Source organism: Myxocyprinus asiaticus, chromosome 35 (assembly GCF_019703515.2).
Source record: "Myxocyprinus asiaticus isolate MX2 ecotype Aquarium Trade chromosome 35, UBuf_Myxa_2, whole genome shotgun sequence".
Lineage (NCBI taxonomy): Eukaryota > Metazoa > Chordata > Actinopteri > Cypriniformes > Catostomidae > Myxocyprinus > Myxocyprinus asiaticus.
The window spans coordinates 14,013,448-14,033,763 of NC_059378.1; the positions used below are offsets into that span (position 1 = coordinate 14,013,448).

General features: G+C 38.2%; 2 protein-coding genes across 6 annotated transcripts in view; one reads left to right on the forward strand and one right to left on the reverse strand.

Moving 5' to 3' along the window:
- Nucleotides 1-518: 518 nt before the first annotated feature.
- LOC127426294 (musculoskeletal embryonic nuclear protein 1-like) lies at nt 519-2,610 on the forward strand. The gene is made up of 3 exons (XM_051673013.1): nt 519-646; nt 802-922; nt 1,944-2,610. Exons 1-3 carry the CDS (start codon nt 638-640, stop codon nt 2,048-2,050), a joined length of 237 nt encoding a protein of 78 aa, XP_051528973.1. The 5' UTR covers nt 519-637; the 3' UTR covers nt 2,051-2,610.
- A 2,746-nt stretch (nt 2,611-5,356) lies between these two features.
- The window catches only part of LOC127426273 (transmembrane and coiled-coil domains protein 1-like), a 41,474-nt gene continuing 26,514 nt past the window's right edge, over nt 5,357-20,316 (reverse strand). For 2 of the 5 annotated variants that reach the window (XM_051672963.1, XM_051672964.1), the window contains exons 4-8: nt 18,688-19,439; nt 15,037-15,468; nt 9,928-10,421; nt 7,148-7,283; nt 5,357-6,578 (exon numbers count right to left, since the gene is read on the reverse strand). In XM_051672963.1, the coding sequence (XP_051528923.1) occupies nt 6,264-6,578; nt 7,148-7,283; nt 9,928-10,421; nt 15,037-15,468; nt 18,688-19,266 (1,956 nt within the window). In that variant the 5' untranslated portion in view covers nt 19,267-19,439 and the 3' untranslated portion in view covers nt 5,357-6,263. Of the gene's footprint in view, nt 6,579-7,147; nt 7,284-9,927; nt 10,422-15,036; nt 15,469-16,034; nt 18,603-18,687; nt 19,440-20,316 lie in introns of those variants that run through there. The other 3 variants (XM_051672966.1, XM_051672965.1, XM_051672967.1) reach the window with 3 other exon arrangements.

The following is a 20,316-nucleotide window of genomic DNA, read 5'->3' on the forward strand; positions in this document are numbered from 1 at the left end:
TGATTTGGTTGTGCAACTTAAAGGCTGTACGCTAGCATCTCTGTCATCACAGATTAAGTTTTTCTTTTAATTATACACAATTATATTTATTATCAATGTGAAACAAAATTTAGATTAATGGATAAATTGAAATGTAATTTTATTTACTTTTGCTTGATTAACATTTTAGAATGTCAATCATGATGTGATATTGCCATAACTTTTCAGCCATAGGAGCCAAAAGGTGTAATTGCTACTTAAACATTCCAGCACTTACTAATTAATTTAATTAGGAATCAGCATTTCTTGTCATTTTAGCTCTGTTGAGATTTTTTAGAACTCAGCACTGTCAAATACACAAATAAAATACACGTCATTGATATGAGGGCTGAAGCAGTAATAGGAGGATGTCTTTTTTCTGTATTTTGTTCAGCTGTTCATAGTAGTCATGTTTAGACAGTGGGAACACCCACTACAGGCTTTCTGTCACTTACTACAGAGCTAATAATATATAAAGGTAAGATAGGGGCAGAGAGAGAGAGAGAGAGAGACCAGACAGAGCTGGTAACGGGGTATAAAAGAGCCAAAATGAAAAGGAGACAAAGTACACAAGGGGTCAACTTTCCTCTGTCCAGAGACAAGACCACCGCCGTACAATATGTCTCAGGTAGGCAAATATGGCTATATTCAGTGTTGGAAAATTTGTGATGTGACTGGAAATGAAAGTATGTGCTAACAATTTGCTTACCTACAGATAAAATGTACTGAAGAAGAAATTTCTCTTTTGAATTTGTTAATATTCATATATTCTGCCTCCATTAGCAAGAGGTAAAGAAGAAGAAGCGTCCAGTTATCAAAGAGGAAGACCTGAAAGGAGCCCGCAATAAACTGGGGCTGAAGGGAGAGGCCAAGAGCAAAACATATGAAGTCATGGTCGAGTGTGGTGAGTTTGCTGCCAATTATATTTCCATCAAATTTTTTCTTATAAAGTAATAACTCAAACTATGTTTTGATTTGAATGAAATTGTATTTTTGAATGTAGATTTTGTATTTTTGTATGTAGATTTTGAAAAGCTCAGTCAGCAGAACTCCCACCATTTTTCCATAGGAATCTGATTCCTGTACATTGATGAAAAATAGAACAAACATTAAAGTGTAGTTCTCCCTAAATTAAAATTAGCTTATCATTTACTAACCCCCATGCCATCCCAGATGTGTATGACTTTCTTTCTTCTGCTGAACACAAATATTTTTAGAAGAATATTTCAGCTCTGTAGGCCCTCTGTATGCAAGTGAATGGTGGCCAGAACTTTGAAGCTCCAAAAAGCATGTAAAGGCAGCATAAAAGTAATCAACATGACTCCAGTGGTTAAACCTATGTCTTCTGAAGCGATACAGTCAATTTGGGTGAGAAACAAATCAATATTTAAATGTTTTTACTATAAATCTCTAGTTTCACTTTCACTGTCAGAATGTGAAAGTGAAGATTTATAGTAAAAAAGGACTAAAATATTGATCTGTTTTTCCCCCATACCAATCATATCACTCCATTTAACCACTTAAGTTTTATGGATTACTTTCATGCTGATCCTTTATGTGATGTTTGGGGTTTTAAAGGTCATTGTAAGGACCTACAGAGCTGAGATATTCTTCTAAAAGTCTTCATTTGTGTTCTGCAGAAGAAAGAAAGTCATACACATCTGGGATGGTATGAGGGCGAATAAATTATGAGATAATTTTCATTTTTGGGTGAACTATCAGTTTCAAAAGAATCAAGTGGTATGAAAGTGCTGTAAGGTTTGTTCTAAAACTGTTATAATTGTTTTATTACATTGAAGTCTATAGTGTTTAATTATTGTATAAAATAATAATATTGTATGATTGTTGAATAATATACAGTACAATAACAACATTGCATAATATTGTTATATTGTATTTAATATAACCAAAATAATCTTGTGTAGAGCGCATGGGGAAGGTTGCGCCGTCTGTATTCAGTGGAGTACGATCTGGAGCGGAGACAGCATTTGAGAAACCCAAGCCTCCATCAGGAAGCGTGTTTGGCAAGTGAGAAATTGAATGTAGAGATGAACAAATAGACACTTGTTGTCTGTGTTTTATATACAGTATGTCTACAGTGGCATATGTCATATAGGTACTTGACTATAATGGGGTAATTTTGTTGTGTATAATTGTATTTTTTCGGTAACACTACACTACAATAAGGATGCATTTGTTAATATTAGTTAATGCATTAGGTATCATGAACAAACAATTAACAATATATATATTTTTAACAGCATTTATTCATGTTTGTAAATGTTAGTTAATAAAAAAATACAATTGTTTATTGTTAGTTCATGCTAGTTCATAGTGCATTAACTATTGTTAACTAATACAACTTTTGATTTTAAAAATGTATTGGTATGTGTTGAAATTAACATTAAGATTAATAAATGCCGGAAAATAATTGTTCATGTTAATGTTGTTAACTAATGTTAACAAATGGAACCTTAATGCAGTGTTTTGTTTTTTTTTTTTTTACTGTTAGCTGTTATTATTTAAAGCATTCATTGTCCTTAAAGACCTGTCTGAACCCTTATGTGTCAATTTCTAATGTCTTTTGTATATAAAACCATTTCTAAAATGATCAGTCACCAAGCATAATTTCTGTTGTGTACAAATACGTCTGTCATTTCAAACCAAGTGCACAAATATTACAACAATTATAACTTATTTATAAATGGTTGTTCACTATATCCATGAGACATTTTTCAACATCACACTCTAATCTAAGGGTCATCATCACTGAAGCAACTCACACAGTAATTCACGAATTTCAGCTAGTTAAGTCACCTGGGGAAATGATGAAACATCTTCAAAGGACAGATGTTCAACTGTAAATGACTGAACTCAACTTGACAAATAAACTTGACACAAATCACCAATTAACAATTTTAAAAGGATAGTTCACCCAAAAATGAAAATTCTCTCATCATTTACTCACCTTCATGCCATCCCAGGTGTTTGACTTTCTTACTTCTGCTGAACACAAATTAAGATTTTTAGAATATTTCCGCTCTGTTGGTCCATGCAATGCAAGTGAATGGTGGCCAGTGTTTTTAAGCTTCAAATACCACATAAAGGCAGCATAAAAATAATCCATACAACTCCAGTGGTTACACCACATCTTCAGAAGCTACTGTATATGATAGGTGTCTGGCCATTCTCTGTTGACCTCTCTCATCAACAAGGTATTTCCATATGCAGAACTGCCGCTCACTGGATTTTTTTTGTTTTTGGCACCATTCTGAGTAGACTCTAGAGACTGTAGTGCTTGAAAATCAGGAGATCAGCAGTTACAGAAATACTCAAACCAGCCTGTCTTGTACCAACAATCATCCATGCGATTATCTAATCAGCCAATTGTGTGGCAGCAGTGCAGTGCATAAAATCATGCAGATACGGGTCAGGAGTTAATGTTCACATCAACCATCAGAATGGGGAAAAATTTGATCTCACTGATTTGGATCGTGGCATGATTGTTGGTGCCAGATGTGCTGGTTTGAGTTTTTCTGTAACTGCTGATCTCCTGGGATTTTCACACACAACAGTCTCTAGAATTTACTCCAAATGGTACCAAAAACAAAAAACATCCAGTGAGCAGCAGTTCTGCGGACGGAAACGCATTGTTGATGAGAGAGGTCAACAGAGAATGGCCAGACTGGGTTGAACTGACAAAGTCTACGGTTACTCAGATAACCATTCTGTACAATTGTGGTGAGAATAATAGCATAGGGTTGGCACTGTTTTGGCAGCATGAGGGGGACCTACACAATATTGGCAGGTGGTTTTAATGTTGTGGCTGATCTGTGTAGATTTAATCACTATTGATTGTTTTTATGCTGCCTTTGAGAATTTTGGAGCTTCAAAATTCTGGTCACCATTCACTTACATTGTGTGGACCTCTTCTAAAAATCTGTTTGTGTTCAGCAGAAGAAATTCATACACATCTGGGATGGCATGAGGGTGAGTAGATAATGAGTGATTTTTTATTTTCGGGTGAACTCTCTTTAACTACATATGTAAACTGTTCACATTATTTCCCCAGCAGTTACACCATTTGTTGTAATTTTAAGTGTCAGAAAGACTGCAAACTTAATTTTTCACTGAATGTTGTACCACTGTAAATACCCAAGGCTTGCAAAATTGGTTTATCCATGATTAAATCAACAAATAACAGAACATTATATAATTCCCAAAAACAAAACAGTCTGCCAATACCCAAACTGATCATTTTGAAAATCCAAACACAAATCAGTCTTTCCTGTTCATTCTTGGAAAAGTGAAACTCTTCAAACTGCAAAACAAGTTAACCATGTAAGAATGAAACTGTTAATTAAGAAACATCATTGAATCTCAACAGGAAAAATACTACTACTAACTATCTCATCATTTCAAAATATAGTTATAAAATAGAGGGGGACTTCATGTATTCTGATAAATTAATGTAACATTAATAAATTATTTAATGCACGTGAAATACTGTATAAACGATAAAGAATTCCGTAGGATGATATGAAACATCCAGTCCAATAAGTGGCGCCTCATTCATAAAGTGATGGGTATATCCTTATCCCAGCTGATGATGCATCCTACCCACAATAAGCAATTTGATGTCCACTGTTGGAGGTATACAAGGAATATATAAGACCACATTCAAATAATTTAATAAAAAAATGTTGTCTAAAGCCTCAAGATAAAATAATTTGTAAAAAAATAAAGAACCTATCAGCTACAATTTATTTAAAAAAAAAAAAAAAAAAACGGGATTTTAGTGTGATAAAATCAATTACTAACCTTTTCTGCGTGAAGTTATAGCCAATTGTACAACTCTGTAATGTCAACTAACCCTAAAACGACTGTAAAAATGATGATTTAAACAACTTTACCGCTAGCTGTACATAGTTCTAACAAAATAATTAAAGCTAGTTCTTTTAGAAAAAAACTATAAAATTCACAATTCTGCATTTAAACCCTCCAAAACTTGACCCCATTCACTTCCATTGTAAGTGCCTCACTGTAACCTCGAATTTTGCTATTTTTAATGAAAAGGAAGGACAAGTCAAATTTACTTTTTTGTGGTAATCAACATTATGCCTCAAATGCTGTCGACTGAGCTTAACGTGTATTGAACCCGAATATTCCTTTAACATCATGTCACATCATGTCACATTTGCTGCACTTTGTTGTCTAAATTAAGGCACAAATTTGTAGATAGCACAGGGCACCCAGCAATTACTTCTTGTATGTGTGTATGACTATACAGAAGCACAAATATCAATTTACACAAATATCATCAATCATGAGACAAAGCTTAGCATTTTTAAAACAGCATGTTTATTCTTTTCATTTTACAAAATAAAAAATAAAACTAAAAAGGACTATTTCATTGTCGCTATAAGAAACAGTACGGAAGCACTGAGAGTCTTTGAGCATTTCTAGCTCTTCAAGTATGTTCGTTTAGTTCATATATCAGGGGACTGTGCCTCTACTAGGGCAGGCCAGAGGGGGCATGGGGCCAGGCCAGTGATGAAGACGGGGCAGTCTGGGCCAGCTCAGGTTCAGAGTGTTCTGGTTTTTTGGCCCAGTCTTAACTAAAGCCCATTCAATCACACTCAAGACACCTCCTCTCCAACAGAATCTATTTTTTCCTTCATTCAGTGACAACTGCAGTGAAGTCCAAACAGCAGCAAACGGTTGTGAGTGGAAAAGTGAATGATGAGTCCTGGAAATTTATAGGAGAGTTAAAAGGGAGAAGACCGTAGCAGAGAGTGAGAGAAATAAAAGGAACAGATTAAAAGATAATTAGAAGGGAAAAGAGCATTAACTATGGTATTAAAATGAGGAGAAACATCTCCATCCAGTCCATGTTAAAACCACTCATTTCAATGCAACACCACACTCAGTAAATTGCATAAATGTATGTCCTAACAATAATTACAAGAACAATGAACAACACAACATGCATCATTTCCCACAACAAATAAAGGGAAACTCAGCAACTCAATTCATGTTGACGGAAAAAGGTCTTCGAAATGTAAACAAATTCACTCCTTTGGTGAAAGAAAAAAAAAAAAAAAAAAAAGAGGTTGTGGGATTTATCCATGTCCACCACTCTTGTGCCATGTCCCTCTGTCCCAAGTGCAACTGAGGCAGTGTTAGTCTTCTTAAAGTTCCAACCCTCCAGTCCCTTCATTAAACAACAGCAGCTACCCTGCAGGTCATCTGGGGTGCAGCAGAAATCGGTCTACGTACTGCGATATGGTTTCCCAATTCCGCCAGAGAAAAGCCAACATTATGAAAAGGAGAACTGTAGAAAGCATACGGCTACGTGTTTTCATCAATGGAACCACACAGTTTGCGACCGTCGAGACAAACACTAGAAGAACAGCCATGACGGCCAGCAGCACATTGATGAGTTTGCCGAGTAAAGTGCGTGCTGTGGCATTTTCCAAACCCTCTAACTGAACCACCTGTTGCTGCTGCTGTTGAAGCTCCATCTTAGAAATGCGTGTTTGACAAGCCTCCAGCGCCTCCTACAGAAAGGGAGGGAGAGTGGTGTTATGGGTAATAGACAAATCACTGGCTCCAGGCTAATGCAGCTGCAGTTAATGCGAGCATATTGAAACAAAGCCTAATAGAGCAGAACGTGTACATTTTAGCTGATTGATATCTTTTAAAAAAAAAAAATTAGGCAATAAAACCGGATAGTAAGTCAGTCACATTTAAAAAATTAAATTACGAGAATAAACGTTGTCCACCTGATCAATACAAAATAGCTTAAGGAATACATCAAATGCTCTTTCCCATCAGCAGTCTTTGCATTCAATATTGTTTCACTTAAAGTCCATATACTTGAACTGCTAGCAAAAAAAAGACTTGCTCAAATTTATTTCTAAAAGTTCACACCTTACAACATATAATATATCCAAGCTGGAAATAATTGTTCCTGTAGCCCAACTATTAGAGCACAGTGCTAGCAGCGCCAATGACATGGGTTCCCCTTCCCAGGGAACATGTATTAAAGGTACAACTTGAGTGCACTGTAAGTCACTAAGGATAAAAGTCTGAGAAACGCATAAATACAGAATACAAATATAGGTACCTGTATGTCTCTGGCTCGTTCATAAGACTGGTATGCGATTTTCTCCTCCATGCTGGCCAGCTCCTGCTTCAGGTTCAGAATTTCATTTTGATGCAGCTCTGTTAGGTCATTTAACTGCTCTTCTAAATGCTCACACCTAATAATAAAGATAATTGAACAAATATAAAGGGTGAGAAAGTAGCCAACCAACTAGCACATTATCATCCTATCCAAATAACTGTGCTGTTTTGACTACAAAATAATTGTATTAAGGGGCAGAAATTGCCCCCGGATTTAATTTTCAGAGGCATTTTGTACTTTGAGAACATAAACATGGGTCATCCTTTCGTTTCAAATACTTATAATTAGATTGAGAATTATAAAATTAAATCAACAACTCAGATTTTATGACGAAGAAGGCCTAGAATAGAATGTTAAGAACTACGTATGTTACAAAACACAAAACAAAATAAAAGAAATTCATTACAAGGGCATTTTTAATTTGGGGGGTATTTTTGTCACTTTTGTTTGCATTTTGCCCTGAGCCCTACATAATTTCTGACCCTGACAAACACCTCAATAAAAACCTTTGAAACACTTAAATCTATGTAGGCAAGAGTAAGTGAGCAATGGGGAGTGGAGCAGGGAGCGAATTTATGTGATTTTCCCTGTAACGAGAAGCAGATTTTTTTTAAAGTCATCAGTATTTTTTGCTCTCCAAGTTTGCTTCATGACAAGCGTAACATGCGGCTAATGTTACGTTTTGAATAAGTATTAAACTTTAATATTTTTAATTTAACAAATTTTATTTCCAAGTGTTTGTGATATTAAAATTAGGGCTGTCAATTGATTAAATATTTTAAAATCAAATTAACTATATAAATCATTATTTGCCACCTACAAGGAGGAAAATAGGGGAAAGCTTTGATGCCCAGTGGGCAGCAAACAAAGGCATAGGCCTGTACGGACTGAACCTTGGTTATGGAAACTGGCTTTTGGTACCTGGAATGTAACCTCTCTGGTAGGAAAGGAGCCAAAGTTAATGCGGGAGATTGAGCAATACCAATTATATGTAGTTGGACTTAATTCCATGCACAGTTCTGGCCTGGAACCAAACTTCCATGGGGGTTGGACTCTCTCCTTCTCCGAGTTGCTCATGGTTAGAGGTGCCAAGTGGGCATGGGGATACTCACAAGTTCCTGGCTCGGCACCATGATTTTGGAGTTTAGCCCAGTAGACGAGACGGTCGCCTCAATGTGACTTCGTGTTGCAGAGGGGAAGGCTCTAACCATGGTCTGTGCTTCTGCACTGAACCGCAGTTTGGAGCATCTGGCCATTTTGGAGGCCCTGAGTAGGGCCCTGCAATGGGTGCCACCTGGGGACTCCATAGTCCTGATGGGCGACTTCAATGTCCATGTTGGCGATGATGGATCCACCTGGAGGGGACTGATTGGAAGGAACGGCCTGCTCGATCTAAGCCCGAGCTGTGTTTTGTTTGTGGACTTTCCCCTGCTGACTGAGAATTGTAAAAACATGAAGGTGGTACAGTACTTCAAGCTTGAATTGCTCAGATGGTAGGAAACTGGCTTTTGGTACCTGGAATGTGACCTCTCAGGTACGAAAGGAGCCAAAGTTAATGCAGGAGGTTGAGTGATACCAATTAGATGTAGTTGGACTTACTTCCATGCACAGTTCTGGCTCTGGAACCAAACTTCCATGGGGGTTAGACCCTCTCCTTCTCCGGAGTCGCTCATGGTTAGAGGTGCCGAGCAGGCATGGGGATACTCACAAGTTCCCGGCTCGGCACCATGATTTTAGAGTTTAACCTAGTAGACGAGAGGGTCGCTTCAATGTGACTTTGTGTTGCAGAGGGGAAGGCTCTAACCGTGGTTTGTGCTTCTGCAATAAACCACAGTTTGGAGTATCAGGCCTTTTTGGAGGCCCCGAGTAGGGCCCTGCAATGGGTGCCACCTGGGGACTCTATAGTCCTGATGGGCAACTTCAATGCCCATGTTGGCGATGATGGATCCACCTGGAGGGGATTGATTGGAAGGAATGGCCTGCCCGATCTAAGCCCGAGCTGTGTTTTGTTTGTGGACTTGTACTTGGTGGTACAGTACTTCAAGCTTGAATTGCTCAGATGGTAGGAAAATCCCTTATTATTGTCCGGGGGCATGATTATTTTTTATATAATTAATCGCACTGAATTAACATGTTAAATCGACAGCCCTAATAAAAAAAATAAAAAAAACATTAAATAAACTTTACTGTGGATTGGCAACTTGGCACACATTTTTCTATTGAGCAAACGGAGAGTGGTGTTTCTCTCACCAGTGAGTGTGAAATCCAGAACCTGGATTGAAGCTGGAGCAGAGTGATTATAGAACGGTTTAAGTGGGGTAGAGAAATTGCTTTCGCTCCACTCCACTCTTGTACTGTGATGTAGATGACAAACCACACAACCAGTACCAATGGACTTTATTCACATTAACGACATCTTTGATTTTTGATGGGAATGACAACGAGGTTGTGAGGGATAGACTTACGGTCTCTTCAATGGGTTGTACTGTTGTTTTAAGTATTTTGAATCGTTCCGCTGACAAAACATGGAAAAAAAAACATCAATCCAAGAAATGTCAGTAGTCAAAAAAAAAAAAAAAAAAAACTTAAGGTGCAATCTAGGAGCTTTATACAGTGCAAGTCATTGAAGGGACTATGAATTCTATCCCTCACAGCCTTGTTTTCAAATATGACGCTACTGTAAATAGGTCTATAGAATACATTTCTATAGTAGCATGTACCTGTATCTCTCCTCCTGCAGAGCCTGCATGATATCCGTATAATCCCTCTGATAGTGACTCTTCAGGTTTTCAAAGGATTCTTCTAGTCGATTCTGGTTGTCCTTCAGTTCCTGGATCTCATGCAGCAGAGCATCAAAGGCAGAGCTCTGGCCGTGCTCCAGTGTGTTACCCTTTGAGCTCGGAGGCCCTCCCGGAGCCCCAGTGGTGCTATTTGCACCTACTGACCCTGACGTAGCACTGGAGCAATCGTCTTCACTGCCGAATTTTGGGCTTGACTGGAGCTGCCCAGGTCCTGGGGTCCTGGTGCAAGCCGTCCCCGCACTTGGTACAGGTTCATCCCCTTGTTGTTCATCCAAAGAGTCTTTTAGGGCAGAGATATTGTCTGCGCTTCCAAACTTGTTGCGAATAAGAGAGGCAAACTCACGGGGTTTGGACACAACTGCTCCTGCGGCGGAGTGGGTAGCCTGAGAGAAACTGGAGAGGCCACCAGTCACCTGAGGAAGAAAACAATCAATTTATGGCAAAATATTTATTTTGGGATAGGATGAGATTGGTCAGGTTGGTTGACTAATGAGTGATTAGTGCTGGCAGTCGAGATTAATCGCATAAAATTATGTAGTTAATCGCGAATAATTGCAGAGTTTAAAAGTGCAGAAATTTTACCCTAATATACATACATACATACATACATACATACACACATCACACACACACACACACACTTTTCTTGTCAAAATTCATATATTTTTAATTTAGGAAAGAAAACAAAACAATACGTAGCAATTTATTGCTTTATTAACATTGTCTAAACAAAGCCTTCCACAATATAAAGCCTTCTAAAATATCACCAATTCAAATAACATTAAACGTTTCCCAAAGTCTAAGCGGAAGTTTGACTAATTGAAAATAGTCACCCCACATAGGTTGCATATTCATTGCAGTGGGCATTAAATGTCAAACTCTCATCCTCCACAATATTAGTCTGCCGGTAGACTGTGGTTATCCTCTTTTTTTACAGCAATCATGAAGCTGCGTTCATGATTCGCGTCAGAGCGTCAATGCCAGCGTCCAGCACCAACTGGAACTCACCATGAGAAGCACTTGCAGACAAAAACGTCTCATTCTGCGTTTTGGTGATAGTTAAGATTTGGTGTGCTTCTGTGGTAATGAAAATACACCTTACGCTGAAAAATACTTAATTTCTATCACAAGTCCCATCTGGGCTTGTTTTGTACATCAAATAGTACTAAGAGCTCCTTTCTCCATCATTTTATCACTGACAGGGAGGTGCTGTCAGAGATTCTTTTATTTACTGAGTTAGCAATTTCTGCAGCTCTATCATTAGAGAGAGTGTAACAGTCAACTAACGTTTTATGACCGACCATATAATGTCTATAGGACCACCACGTTATGCTGTTTTATGCTAAGCTTGTAGGCTCATCTTGGTAGAAGGGCTCTGGGGCTGTCTGTTTGTGGCATGTGCATCAGTGTAATGACTCCGGGCGGACACATTACAAAAGGTTCCGCCCTTCACACCAGTGTTTATGCTGTATTAACGGTAAATGCGTTATTCGCGCTTAAGAAAAGTGAACGCATTAAACTTCAATGAATCGCATGCGTTAATTATGAAAGCTCTAGTTTATACAAATTTGTATATTCCATGGAAGAAAAATAAAGATGGTTTGGAGCGACATTATGGTAAATAGCATACATGATGGTAGAATTTTCACATTTGGGTTGAAATACTCCTTTAACACTCCTTATGAGAAGTTGCAACTCAAAATTCATCATTGTTGAAATTCAAATTCAACATTGCATTTCAAGAAAATTACAGTCAGACTTCAAATCGCCTGCAGTGAGCAATGTTCCATTATGTTTATTAGGACCATGAAAGTTAGTGCAATAAAAGTTTATAGCTATTTAGCTTGTTTGTTGAATCTGTCTGTTACACTTTTGCAGGGCTGCACATTTTTGCGACATTGTTTAATGTACGTACACATGCAGATGGATGTCTTTAGGTGTTGCATCTAATCAGTGTCTCGTGGATATAACCCTTAACCAGTGTAATTATACAGAGCTTCCTTAAGACCAACTAGTCAATGAAGACAACCAACCATTGATTTTGAAAATATGTGGTTTACACAATTTCTTTAAATGGATAGATTGTGCCTCAGTCACAAATAAATAAAATTATAACATCTCATTTGTTTCTTGAATCTGTAAAAAGCTCTACATAATATCCAGAATATCTGGGTAGTTGAAGCTGGGTACATGTCCAAGGATTTGTTTTATTAAAATATCAAGATATTTATAACACATATATATATAAATATTACGGTTAAAATGTATAAGAATATTAGGGATGGGATGATAAATCGAATTTCGATATATTGCGAACCAAAATTTTTTTTCGAATTTTGAGATATTTTGCAACATTGTTTTCGGTCCATGTGATCATAAATGAAATAACCCGTCAAACATCACAATCTCTCTATCGCTTGAGGGGCAGTTCTGTGGACGGAAATGCTTTGTTGATGAGAGAGGTCAACAGAGAATGGCCAGACTGGTTCGAACTGTCAAAGTCTATGGTAACTCAGATAACCGCTCTGTACAACTGTGGTGAGAAAAATAGCATCTCAGAATACTATTCTGAGATGCAGGTTGGCGCTGTTTTGGCGGCACGAGGGGGACCTACACAACAGACATTAATCTCAATAGACATTAATCTAGCGCATGATTATATGAACGATGACAGAGGAAGCTTTATGAGGAGACATGAGAGAGGATACACAGATGGATTCGATGTGGAAATCTTTTGTCGAAGCACCTGACGCATGCATAAATTCTCCTCCCCTTTTACATCTGACACAAGAGTTCTAATTCACGTTTCACCGCAGTTTTACCTGTAATTGTCATATCCGAGAGTGCATCTTGAATTATTAGGATTTATTCTTAATATATCATTAAATCAAATTTGAACATAATGGCAAGCGCTCCGAGGCAATGCAGCTGCGCTAAGGCGACGCTCTGAAATGACGCTTAAATAAGCGGGACGTTTTATTTTACAAATACATATCACTTGGATTCCTCAGTCCTCGTTTTCTTTCATCTTTTCATCGTATCCTAAAAGGGAGCTGACAGGACGCAAAAGGATGCAAGTAAAAGAGACAGTTTTAGAAATGAGAAGCCATAGACGAGAGAGTCGCTGCTCTGTTTCTTTGCCGGTTCTGTGCTATATGTGATTGATATTGTTTATTTTTTATTGTTTTATCAACAACTGACAGTAAAGAACATAAGATATATTCAAAAAGACATCATGAAGCAAGTTTGTGCGTTACTAAAAGCCAAACTTTGTGGCCATTTTACAATGTTAAAGTCATGTTCTGTATTAACGAATTCTGTGGAGTATATAAAGCGACAATTTCAATTTATATGAGGTCATAAATTCTACAGAATTACTATGTAGCAATATGCTGTTATTATTTTAAATGAAGTATAGCATGTCACAATGCAAGACATGTCAACTTTCCAAAAGTATTTTAAGTCAACTACATATGAAACTGACAGGCAGAACTATTTTTTTATAATTCATATCTGGCCAAAGTTGGCTGATGAAATAAACTATAAGTGAAACCATGGTACTAAGACCAAAAACAAAATGTTGACAAGTAAAATGACCAAAAGCCTGAATAAATACTTAAGATCAGTATTTCCCAACCTGTTTTGCCGCAAGTACCCCCACAGCACCATCAGTAAGGCTCAAGTACGCCTTCATTGACACAAAAACAAAGATGTGTACCAAAGATTAAATATAATTTAATGCTATCATTAATATTGTAATATCTCTGATTAGAGCTGTCACAATTATTAAATTTGTCTGACAACTGCGATTACAACGATTTATTGTTTTAGGGCTTTTACAATTATGACGATTGTCATACAAATTGTCATTCTTCTTACACCTTAAGAAGTAATTTATTCATATTTAACTTGATATCATATAATAAAACAGGAATATAAGATATCCTCTAAGGCTTTAAAAACGTATGAATGTCATGAAAATAATATTTTAAATATCAAAATATTTCCAAACACTTAACATACCTCTCTTTTTTGTCAACTTTAGTATTGGTCCATTTTACATTTACACTGTTGTTTTTGGAACACAGCAAACCTGAATAGCTGTAGCTATTATATTATATTATATTTGTGTGTGAACCTTCGCAGGTGGCACCTGCATCACAGCGCTTCAGAAGTGGTTAATCTTCACTTGCTCTTCAGTAGCTGCTCTGAGTGCCGTCCGTGGTGTGGCTCAGTAAGGCGGCTGGGGTTCAGTTGGATTGCTCTCATAATGCATAATGCAAACACCGGAAACTGAGACAAACAAACCGTTCATGGTGTGTATATATATATATATATATATTTATTTGGTTATATTCGCTTAAATTCCCTTACTGGGACAGTAAAATGTGATTGGAAATTAAAGTGCACAATAATCACGGTTATCTCATACAACTGCTATTAAAATTCGCCTATTTAATAATCATGACAGGCCTATCTCTGATGTACAAAATAAAAAGACGATGTTGCCGGTTATGACATTTATTTAACAACAACAACAACAACAACAATTACAAAACGGGGCCATGAGCCATAAAACTCGCAATTAGAACAGACTAATGCTCTAAATTATACAGAGTACCCTCTAACTTGGTACATTTCGAAATATAAAATTTTACAAATTAAATGTTACAAGTTTTTACAAATACAATTTTTAATCATTTTGGTAGATAGTCTCACTGCTTTAGATCAACATGAATATAAACCGTTGCTATTCTAAACAACATCATTCATTTGGTATCATTATTTAAAGTAGTTATACTAATCTAAATTTAAATGAGCTCTTTTAATCACCAAAAAGATCCAAACCTGGCTTGGGAAGAGAGTAAATGCTTGGGTTACATTGCATTTGTCATACTTAAGCTTAAAAAGCCTGGTTGGTCACCTACGATAAATGCAAACATTTCAGAAATGCAAACCTGTACTCCAAGCTCTCCTAAACACAAGCTTTTAATATACCAATCTGTAAGAAAAGATAGCAGACATTACCTTGGCACCCACATCCTTCAAACCCTGGTGCATGTCTCGCAGGACATCTTTGGGCTGGCGTGGTATTCCATTGTGCTCCACTTCTCGAAGCTTGCGGTGGTAATGTTCCAGCTTCCTCTGGAGCTGCTGGATGCTCTGTGCAGACTTCTGGTTCTTCTTCTCAAACACCTGCTTTATGCGAGCGCTCTGCTGTTTGTCTGCATTGTTGGCCAGCTTCAGGTACTCGGCTACATTGTCGTCCCTTGCTGTTTGTTCTATTTTGATCTGCTCTGTGAGTTTGAGGATTTTCTGCTGCAGTTGGGCAATGGCCTGTTTGGTGCGCTGGGGGTCCGGGGTGCCATCCACTGAATCCACACCATACTGACCACCATCTGAACTATACGACAGAGCGTTGGGAGATACCGCTGGGCCAGACACCTCCAAACGATCTTGCTGTAAAAAGAAAGAGAAAGATTTAAAGCTGTGCCAATACAATTTATTTATAGCGGGTTCTTTTCTCACAATATTGCACTGATACTTTATAGATATCCTTGTATAGATATCTATTAATGCTTGCTTTAATATCATTTCCTACAGTTCAATAAATAAAAAGTAAGCACAAATCTGAATACAGCTTTTAATATTAAAACAGCTTCGAGGCACCTTACTGGACAAAAATTAAGGGAAGATTCTACCACGGTCCAATTATGATATTGTGATGCATCACAAAGTATCGAATCGTGACACATATATCAAGTGTATCATATTGAGAAGTAGTTGGCAATACCCAGCCCCAAACACATTATTGACAAAGAAAATATTAACTTAATACTTTAAAAAAAAAATACTCCATGATACAAATACTCTATTGTATAGGCTACTCAAAACTTATAATCATAAAACAAGCAGTTTATTCAAGCTCACTAGTTATAGTAAAATGACATAAGTAACTCATTAGGTATTAATGAAGTTCAATAGTTATCACTATTTTAACACAAACAAGATCTAAAATAAATTACCGTTATTGGCAGTTCAATGCAGTCCATCTTGAAAGACATGCCACTTTGAACTATCTGAGTGACTACATCAGTCTCACGAGCCGGTAACTGCTTGGACCTCTGTACCATGACATAGCCATCAAAGTTCTGAGATAATGCAGGGCATTTGTACAAATCACTGATAAAGAATGGCATACTCCACCACAGTATCAATTGTGAAAGAAAAGGGAACCAAAGTTTAAAAAATTGAAGTGCATTTCAGGTATTTTTTCAGGCTTTACTTTTTTTGGGTTGCATAATTGATAATTTAAGTAAGTTTTGATTATGTGAAAATTAGAACGAACTTGCAAGGAAATGAACTCTGTCCCTCCACCCACTGACAGCTAACAGGCGAAACCCGATTATCAGTGATATGGCCTTTACTGAACGTAGATAAGAGTGTGCTAGAGTGTGATCTAAGCATCCTTTAATGAATGATTATAAATGAGCTAAGAGCTCCAAAAGCATTGTTCTATTGTGTTTAAACCAATTATTGTTAAAAAGGTCATATGTTTGCTGCAAATCAGTAGTTCCCCTATTTGCTGTGTAACTTGATATTAGAAACACAGGCAGATTTCTCAGCTATATGGGCATGCAAACAGAGGAAAAACTAGGTGAACTGATCACATGGCCAACAACCCATTTGATAAGACCCAGACGATACCTATGTGGACTTCATTACAGTGCCATTACAGTTGATTTCTTTTGACTTTTTCTCACCATACACTTCAAAAGAGGATTTTCTCTCAACCCAGGTCTGTTTATCTGGGAATCCACAGTTCTGTTTGATTAACCAAGTGTTAAAGCCTCTTATAGAGGCAAGCTAACTCTGACAAAACACATTAGACTCAAGTGTCACTGAAAACACAACATGGCCTAGTATGCATACAGCTGACGTTCAGAACAACCAAACCTAGTGAACTTACCTAGCTGTAAAGACTCATCTGTAATAGCAGACAGGGGTTTGCAGATTGAAAAACATCTCTCTACCAATATTTTTCAACTTAAAAACTAAAGGCATCATACTGCCCCTTGCAAATCCACCTAAACTACCCCCTATAGGCTCAAAGAATGGTCAGAAATAAATGACAGAGTTTATGTCTGGACACTCCTCTGAGAGGAACATTATGGATGGTACTATTAAGCTCCACAACAACAGGTGAGTTGAATCACTTTAAAGGATCTGGGTGTCTGCCAATGTATCTGGTGGAAATGCTTTGCTGTTAAAAATGACATGCTTAAAAGGATAGTACTATGAAAATGTAAGCATAATTACCCTCAAGAGATATAATACAGTAGTCTTAGTCAACAATTCTCTTGGTAAAAGAATACTGAGCAAAACGATGGCTATTTTGAGTGAGCAGCAGAAAAATACAGCTGATAATAGAGGAAGGCTGTGCAGAAGAGTAACTGGTTTTGCAACTGTGAACTGCAGTTCTAAATAAAGTTGCTGCACCTGTCATGCATGAGCAAACTTAACCTTGACTGTATCCTTGAGGACACATAAGAGCAAACAGTATCCCTGATCCCACATCCTGATTGAAAAAATAAATAAAATAAAGATAAAAAGCCACTGGTTTTTACTTTGTACTCTATGCTGCCTACAGAAGAACTCTGAACTAAAGTGCACCCAACGACCTGGCTAAATATAGCAAGGCTTAGAGAACATAGTGACCTGCCACACAAGCTTCCTGACCTGTGAACACGGTCAAATCGTCCATCCATCCTGGAGGTTTCTTTCAGACACAAACAGCATACAACAGATTGCGGTCTACACAGATTACAGTCACATTCAAATTTGACCCCATGTTACATTCAAATAATGTGTCATCACATCCAATCAGATGCTAATGAGTTTCTGGAAGATCAAATCTAACCTTATTTAAAAATTTTATGTAAGCAGATGCATTGTACTTCCGTTTCCACAGGATTGTGTAATCTGTCTACTAAATACTACAATTTATAACTTGCTCAAATGTGAAATTTAAGTAAAACAATATCAGTTAATGGAGATTTAAAGATGTTAATGATGGTTCAACATCACTGAAAACTGACACTAAGATTGTATTAAAGAAATACTTCACCCAAAAAAGAACATTCTCTCATAATTTACTCCCACCTCATGTCATTATAAACCCGTATGACTTTCTTCCTTATGCAGAACACAAAAGGTTTTAATGATTATCTTGGTCTGACTTTTCAATCCAATGGCAGTTTATATTAACTCACTTTAAAGTGAGTTAAAGGACTCAAGGCCCCAAGTTTCATAAATGTAGTTCATGTGACTCATGCATCATATTCCAAGTCATGTTTTAGTGACATTTTTTTTTTGTCTACGGCGCGTTCATGAGCACTATGACAGAACATCTTTTGTACTCCAAACGAGAAAGCCATATGGGTTTTGAATGACACGAGGGAAAACTATTTCTTTAAAACCTTTTTTAAAATCATGGGAGATGACAGTTACCAATGAAAACGTATTGTTTATAACTGTAGCCACAGTCTTGTGGGCAATGCTCAGACATGACTCAAGGTCCTTTTCCAATCCCGTACCCTCTCTTCTCCTCTGTCGTTTTAGGTCTCCCACTAAAGAAATTGGCAAAAAAAGCCCCTATAAAGTTTATGTGGCACTCACCCGTTCAGTCTCTTCAGTGGAGTGGTACCCAGAGGACAGCAACATGTCTGCTAAAGCCGGGCTGCTTGGTGTATCTGTGGTGGAGGAGGAACGTGGCCGTCCGGCCTGCAGCAAGGTCTCCTGGGTGCTGCGCCTGTGGATCTGGGGGCTGCCTTTCTGGGGGGGCTCCCCTCCCCCCCCTGCCTTGCTGCGGCGGTTCTGCAGGCTGGTGCCTCTCTTCATTATGGGGGGGCCTCGAATCTGCTGCAGCACGCGGCTCAGAGCTGCGGGGGGGGTGGAAGCGTGGGGGTCAGTGTTAGGGGTGGTGACTGTAATTGCAGGGGCTTCCCCCAATTCTGGCCCCACATCGGAAGGCTCAGGGATGGGGCCTGAGGAGGAAGAGGTGGAGTCGTGTGGCGAGACAGACGAGCGTCTGCGCTGAGGTTGGAATAACTGCTTCAGGCCATAACCCAGCGCACCCATGTTCTCGAAGGCATTGTGGGTAATTTTGGACAGGCCATGATCAGGCTCGGACGCCCTCCTGCTCACCTCCCGCTCTGCTCGACCCCCAGAGTCTGGCTCGCTACCACCCTGGTCCATCAGGAGGCGCCAGTCTCACTCATAGGGTCAGCACAGGGGTGGGTCTAGCGAAGCCCCGCCTCCACCACCCCTCTGATAGGCTGATTCAAAAGCCAGGAAGCAGAGGGTGACAGCAGTCAGGTGGAATCTGAGAGCGAACATGCATCTGTGGTTTGGTGCAAAGTCATGCTCGTCTACCACAGAAGGAAAATAAAATGGATTATGTCATGCTGCTGTAAGCGATGGAACACAAGCAGCAACTACATTAAAGCTGAAGTGAGTAACTTTTTAGCTGCAACAATTCTCCTATCCCAGCTTAATATGCAGAGACAACTATAAGTAAGCCTGTAGTAGGCTGATTCCCTTGGAAACTGTAAAGATTGCGTCTCTGTGGCACTATAAAAACTGCTTGGTTTGTTTGAGCAACCTGTCAAAGCAACATTGACTCAACCAATGGTGTGAGTTTGCTTCGGGACTATCTGTTTGTTTGATCAACAGCAGAGTGGTGGGATAAACTGTTTGAAAACAATGTTTATTTTTGCAATTCTGTCTGGTAAAATTACACACTTCAGCCTTAAGTCACAACACCAGCGCATTGGTTGGCTTAGAGGTAGGAAGAGGTGGCTGATATTTTTAACTGGCCAGTTGTAGATGGATTAAAATTTCTTTTCATGATGTCATTAAAAGAATGACTCACCAATATAATAACAAGAGTGACAGCAAAGGTCATGGATTTAAAAAAGCCACACCATCATGATTCTGAGCCAACCAACTAAAACTACAATAGCAAATGTAACTACTGACACACTATTAGCGATCTACAGCCATGGGTGTTGCCAAGCGAATGAGGTATGACAGAACTACAAAGAAAACATGAGGGTGCTAATTTCTGAAATGCTCATAAAATCACTGGGTCAACTGTCTTTAGAGCACTTTGACACCACAGAGGTATTTGCTATTTTAATTAAAACAGTATTTTCCACAGATAAGTTTGCTTGACCCACTGATTTCAGACCCATTTAGTGAAACTCATTGCAGAAATTTCTTAATAAATCCATATCAAATTTCCTT